The 6,610-nt window shown below is 39.7% G+C and overlaps 1 protein-coding gene across 1 annotated transcript; it reads right to left on the reverse strand.

Moving 5' to 3' along the window:
- Positions 1 to 4,942: 4,942 nt before the first annotated feature.
- LOC121432208 (QRFP-like peptide receptor) lies at positions 4,943 to 6,199 on the reverse strand. The gene has a single exon (XM_041630062.1). The coding sequence runs from the start codon at positions 6,197 to 6,199 to the stop codon at positions 4,943 to 4,945; it is 1,257 nt and encodes a 418-aa protein (XP_041485996.1).
- Between the last annotated feature and the right edge of the window lie 411 nt (positions 6,200 to 6,610).

The raw sequence follows: 6,610 nt of genomic DNA on the forward strand, positions 1-6,610 counted from the left end.
ATCTGCATCGTAGCCTCTTAAAAAAAACCTTGATATTTTTTCGGAAATCATAAGCATACAGCCCGTTTACCTATGTAGAAGGCGTTATTATAGGGGCAACGATCGGGGGGGGGGGGGGGGGAGGAGGCACTCTGCCCTCACTTTTTGAAGCATTTAAATATCGTCCCTTTTTACCAAAGAAAAAAATCAATCCAATTCAAGAAAACATTTAATTTCTTCTTCCAAATGCCCCCTTATAAACGTTTTCAGTGTCTTTTATTTGTCATGTATTTCATCAGTTATTTTCTTTTCGTCCTTGAAGTGGCACTGTGACGCGTCGACAGTCCAAAGAAGATATGGAGGGAGTCTATACATCGAACATTGTTATGTCTAAAAATAGGATTCTGGCTCTTACCTTTGCCACGCATAGCCCGGGGGGGGGGGGGGGGCCACTTCCATTCACAAGTGGATACCATGCGCGACCATGGGGTCTCGAAAAGCACCCTAAACACGTAATTTCCATATTCTGAAAATGCACCCCTTAAGAAGTATTGGCGTGTGAAACCCTACCCTTAACAAGAATTGGAAACAAAACGATACTCTTGGCAAATATTCCCTGAAATGAACCCCTAAACAAGTACAGGAATGTTTTATTGTTACGGGTCCTTCGGTCGTCGGCTTTACCTTATATACCTTTGGTTTAGTACGACCCCACCTTATACACCTCGCCCAAATAGGACTCTAAACACGTAGTGTTGGGGCAAAAAGGACATCCTTTATAAAACATTTTAATTTTGTTTTATCATCCCCGCAAATTCGACCCTAAACACGTAATTTCCTAGCGAAATAGATACCCTTTTTTCATTATTTTGGTGTTTTTGACACCCTTATCACGTTACGTACGTAACGTGCCCTATCGTGAAAAGGACATCCTTTTTACGTGTTTTTTTGGTCGCGCATGGTATCCACTCGTCAATATAAGTGGCCCCCCCCCCCGGGACGCATAGGCACCTGCGATGCCATCCCCTCCAACCTTGAGACAAAGCCCCGTGTCTGATATGACGAACGACTAGTAACAAAAAATATTACTCGCTCAAAGCCTGCTGAACGAGCTATCCACTTACCCTCTCTGCTTTGCCGCTCTCTTCTTCGACTGCTACACTGTAAAAACTGTTGTGTTAAAACTGACACCAATTGGTATTAATAGAGGACCACACCCTGAGGTGTTAAAATTACACCCTAAAGATTGAACATAACACCAAAGAGTGTAAATGTAACAACCAATGGTGTTGTAATAACACCTACAGGTGTAAAACTAACACCAACAATTTAACACCGGTGTGAAATAACTGGTGTGGTCCTCTATGTACACCGGTTAACACCACAGTTTTTTATGTGTAGCCCAGTGGCGTAACAGACGGGGACAGGGGGGGCAAGTTGCCCCCCCCTGGCGGATTTCATCGGGAAAATAAAAAAATGGAAAAAGAGAAAAGGGAGAAAGAGAGAAAGGGCAAGGGAAAGGGGAAAAATGATACGAAAGGGAAAGAAAGAAAGAAAGAAAGAAAGAGAGAGAAGGAAAGAAATAACGAAAGAAAGAAAGAAAAAAAAGAAAGAAAGAAAAAAAAAGAAAGAAAGAAAGAAAGAAAGAAAAAAAGAAAAGAAAGAAAGAACATTAAATAGGGAAAATGGAAGGAAAGTGGGAAAAGGAAGGAAAGAACAACATGTGAGGAAGTACAAAATATCATGAAATACTAATAAGCCTATATACATTAGCATGATTAGCAAGAGGGGGATATAAATTCAAGATATGACTCAATGACATGGGCAAGAATGGCGAGAAGATGGGAGAAAGAGGCAAAAGGAAACGGGGAAATAAAGATAGAGCCAAAGGCTAAGTTGAAAAATCAGAATATGAAGAAAATAGACAAGAAACAAAGAGAAGAACTTAATAACACGACCGGGCTGCCGAGGATTGAGAAAGGGTAAAGGACGGGTGGATGGCGTCTATTACAAGCTTGCTAAATTTTATGCAACAATGGTCGCAATCAGGACAAAAATACTTTGTTAATGGTTAGCCAAGGCTAGTTATATTCCCCAATATTATGTCCTAACCTAGGTAAAGCTTTACCATAAAAAGCCTACCCTACCCTTTACCATTTATGTAAAGAATCGTAAAAAGGTTATTGTACGCCGTAGGACTCTGTGCATCATTTATGTCCTTATGGTCTTCCCATCGGCTTTTGAATTAATGTAGTGGTCATGTTACATGAGGGATTGAAGTGGATGGAGCAAGGACAAATTTTCTACCGATATCACGAACATGGCAGCTTTTAAATTTCATCAGTTTTGAAAGATCATCAGATTTGAAAAAAAGAGAAAAAAAAATGTTGAAATACCGTTTATCTTCTCTACATACAAATATCTTTTGTATTTCTTCACACATCATCAAACACTAATTAGCTAATTTGTGCAATTAGAAGCGGCACTATAACTGTCCAAAATTATTTTAAGTATGGCCTTCCCAAACGACACATATAAGTACTTAAGTGCGACATCAAAGCTCGTGATATTTATGAAAGTAACATTATTATGCGATTAAATTACTGTCAAAAAGAAATCCGTCTTGCGCCCAGAAATCATATATAAAACTTCCAGGAGTTCATCGAGGCCAACTCAACATAAATTTGTGGATGCTCTTTAAGGTTATCATAAGAGTAAGCTTCAAGCATATCATAAAATAAAGCCAATATATTTTGTGTGTATACACAATATGCCTATATTCTGTTTTGTGAAGAAAAGAAAGATCTCCGAGTAATGATTTTTCTCATTTCAGAATGATAAAGTATACCGGATAGACCTTGCCTAATATGGCATGAAATGCAAATTAGGTCGAGCAATATACACAAAAGAATTGGGTACATCTGATCATTGCGGGCATTTATACCAATAAGCTAATCTTGATCGCAAATATGCATAATGATGAAATTTTGTGACATTTCATTTCTTACAAATTTGCTGAAGTTAAAGGTCATCAAGTCTACCCCAACCCCATCCCTAAAAAGGTGTGAATAAAAAGAGAAAAGGCAAATAGAATGCTGACAATTTTGTCTGTGAATCGAATGCAAACTTTAAAGTTTCGCATGTAATTAGGTAAAAGTGTTGGCAACAGTTACTTCAGAAACGATTGGTAGATAGAAGTTAAACCAGAGTTACCTTAAACATTGTTGAGAGCAGGGGTGGTGCAATGATATTTGAAGGGGGTCGTTCCAAAGACGACGTCATTTTCTCATTCATATAATTATAATATAGGTTGATCGAATTAAAAGGCCCAACCTCTCTTTTAAAGCCTGTGTATAGCTTTGGTAAAGGGTCAATAATGTGATTGATAATTGAATATCATCTAATATGACAGTCTTACTGAAGCGTAGAGACCGTTATATATTTTTCCAACTGCACTTCTCTGAGAAAATTTCAAATATTCAAATCTTGGGTATATAGCGCCCTCTCTCGGCGATGCTTGTTTTAAATTTAAAAAATGGGCATTCAAGCACTTATCTTATAAATTTAGTGATTAGATATCCAAAAGTTACAGACAAAGAACATATCTTGAAAGTTTCAGCCCATTTCATGATTAGGAATAGGATTTAATTGAAAGACAAAAACACACAGATATTTTAATTTGATCGGGTAACCCGATCAAGTTAAATTTCCTTGTAAAATCGCAAAAATTTATCATTTAAAACACATTTCATTTCATATCCTCCACATCATAACTGTTATAGGACATATCCATTCATATTAGCTAGCAATGAATTGGAATAGTGATAGGTGCATTTTGGTGGATTTACCAAAACTATACACAAGCTTTAATGCCTGCCGAAAGCTTTGGTGAAAGGTCATGTGAATTATCTGAATTATATTCGTCTATCATTATACATTGTAATACTGCAAAAGCGCAGTAGTTATTATTGAACTCCTCTTGACCTATTGAAATTCAAATATATACCGGCGTGTTGACTCAGTTGGTAGAACCATGGACCTACTATGGTAGAACGTCCGCCTCACAACCGGGAGGTCGGGGGTTCAAAGCCCCGCCGCGTCAGACAAAGAAAAAGGTTAAAAGAAGGAAGTGGCTGTTATCCCGTTTGGCGTTCAGCGATTCAGAACAACGTCGATCAGACACTGCACATTGGCTGCCGGGCCCACTATCACATTGGGCAAAACGAATTTCGGATTATTTCTGTTTCAGATTTTTATTTCGAACGATAGATTTTCATGTCACTGACTCTCGCCTTTCAAACAAAGGGTCGTGGGTTCGAATGCCGGCCATGGCGTGTTTTCGTTCAGCAAGAAATTTATCCACACTGTGCTGCACTCGACCCAGGTGAGGTAAATGTGTACCGGCAGGAAGTAATCCTCAAAAAGCTGTGCGAAAACGTATGCTATACAAATCCTATATTATTATCATTTATTGTTTTTTATATGGCATTTTCAGGTAGTTGTTAGGATTTGATTTTAAATCTAGCGCCCTCTCTCTGCAATGTTTTTATTTTTATCACAAATTCCAGGTTGAGCACTTTCTTTGCAGATAGTAGATGGATATTAGACAGCTACTACAAAATATATCCTGATATTTTCAGCCCGTTCAATGCTTGAGAAGGTGTCAAACAAGATACAAATATGCAAATATTTCATTTTGTTCAGGCAACCGATAGAATTAAAGTTTGATGTAAAATCAGTACACTTTCTTCACACCACAACCGTTTTTGGACAAAAACAGTTATCTAGTATTCAATTATTGAAATGACAAGCACTTCTGGGAGATTTACCTAAACTAAAGATAGGCTTTAATGACGTCATTTCTACTTTTTTTCTTCCTCATTTCCCCATTTTTTCTGAGAGCTTTTTTCTTAATTCGGGGGCATATGTCGCCCCTGCCCCTTGTGGCGCGACATCCATTCGTTTATGCAGTTCCGTCATTTGTAAGCTCGGTATTAACTTCAACAGGAGCATCGAACATCGCTTTACTTCGAACTTTCCCTCCTGCAAACAAATCCTTGACAGCATTGCGGAACTCCTGGTAACGGATGCTGTAGATGATTGGGTTGATACTGGAGTTGACAGCAGCAAGGATGAAGAAGGCCTCAGAAATCTGACTTTTCACGTCGGTACGAATACGGAGAAGCCTAGTTAGCAAGAAGAGCAATCGATTCGGCGTCCAACAGGCCACGTATGCGATGATGACGACAAGCATCATTTTGATGACGGCTCTACTAGCGGCAAGATGGTACGATTTAGAACCTTCAAATTGCTTTGAATGGGCATTGAGCCTGATGGCGATTAAGGTTTGAGTAATGGCCATGATGGTTGCTGGTATGAACAGCTGAATGGATGTAACGTAGACACCGTAAGCTGTCTGAATTGCAGGTGACCTTAAACTTTTTGTAACGGTGCATCGATGACGGACATTGTCTACTTCGATTACAAAGTAAGAAGGGACAGTGGCTATCACTGCGCAAATCCACAAAATGACAACCACCTCAGATACTCTCCGTCTGGTCAAGATCCTGTTGAAGTAGATCGGGTGAGTGACCGCGATGTAACGCTCAACAGAGATGGCAGTCAGCAGAAATCCTGACATGATGGCCCAAACCCACATGTAAAGGGCCTGCCAGATCACTCTACAATAGATCTGTCCAAGCCAAGTGGGTGGGACAGTCTTGGCGGACCTTACAGGGAGCAACGCAATTGAAGTAAAGAGATCCGCCGCAGCGAGTGCGCCTATGAGGGTATCGGTAGATCGGCTATTAGCACGCCGCTGAAAGAGAACAGTGATTACCAAGAGGTTTCCGATGATTCCGACGACTCCAACAACTAGTTCTGAGATCACAACCCATGTCCAGCGAATTGAAAACCAAGACCATGCAGCGATTCTGTCGACATTACCGCCAACATAATCAGAACTTGTTATTTCCTTGCCAAGTTCTTCAATAAGCGATTGATTCAAGTCACTTAGGAAAACATCATTGTCATCTTCAAGGGTGAACCATTCGGTGGCATCAGGATCCTCCAAAGAGATGGCGCGTGTCCCATTACTCTCCTCTGTAGTCATGACAGTGCTTGGTGTCGAGGACGATACGGAGACGGCATTGGACGTTCCAAGGAACATCGCCAAGCGGAGAGCTAGGCATAGCAGCTGCACCTTCCTCAAGAGGTCCATGGTCTTTGGTCAACGAAGAAACCTGGAGGAAAATAAAAGAACAGTCTGATCAATGCGACCATGTCGAATCTTGAGAAGAAAATAAAATCAACAACACCCTTCTGATCTGGCACAAAACAGACAAAAATAATAATTAGACAAGATATATCAGGCATTGACCTTACTCGTATAGGTTTGCTTTTCCCCTTGATGATGTCTCTGTAATTGATTCGAGTTCTTAAAAAAAAATCAATATTTATCGTCGATGTAATTTTCTTCCATGTATTATTTAGACTAAAGCAGAGCGCCGATGTCATCAGTCATACTATGTTTTGATACAAGTGTGTCTCTTGGAAAGGCTTTCAGGTCCTTCATTGATTTCTTCATCTTAAAACGAAATTTCATTTGCAGCTTTCATATTCCTTATCTGAA

Source organism: Lytechinus variegatus, chromosome 18 (assembly GCF_018143015.1).
Source record: "Lytechinus variegatus isolate NC3 chromosome 18, Lvar_3.0, whole genome shotgun sequence".
NCBI classification, from domain to species: domain Eukaryota; kingdom Metazoa; phylum Echinodermata; class Echinoidea; order Temnopleuroida; family Toxopneustidae; genus Lytechinus; species Lytechinus variegatus.

Bases quoted from the DNA above. Each gene is read 5' to 3' on its own strand.
- LOC121432208 (XM_041630062.1), bottom strand. From the start codon at position 6,199: ATGGACCTCTTGAGGAAGGTGCAGCTGCTATGCCTAGCTCTCCGCTTG.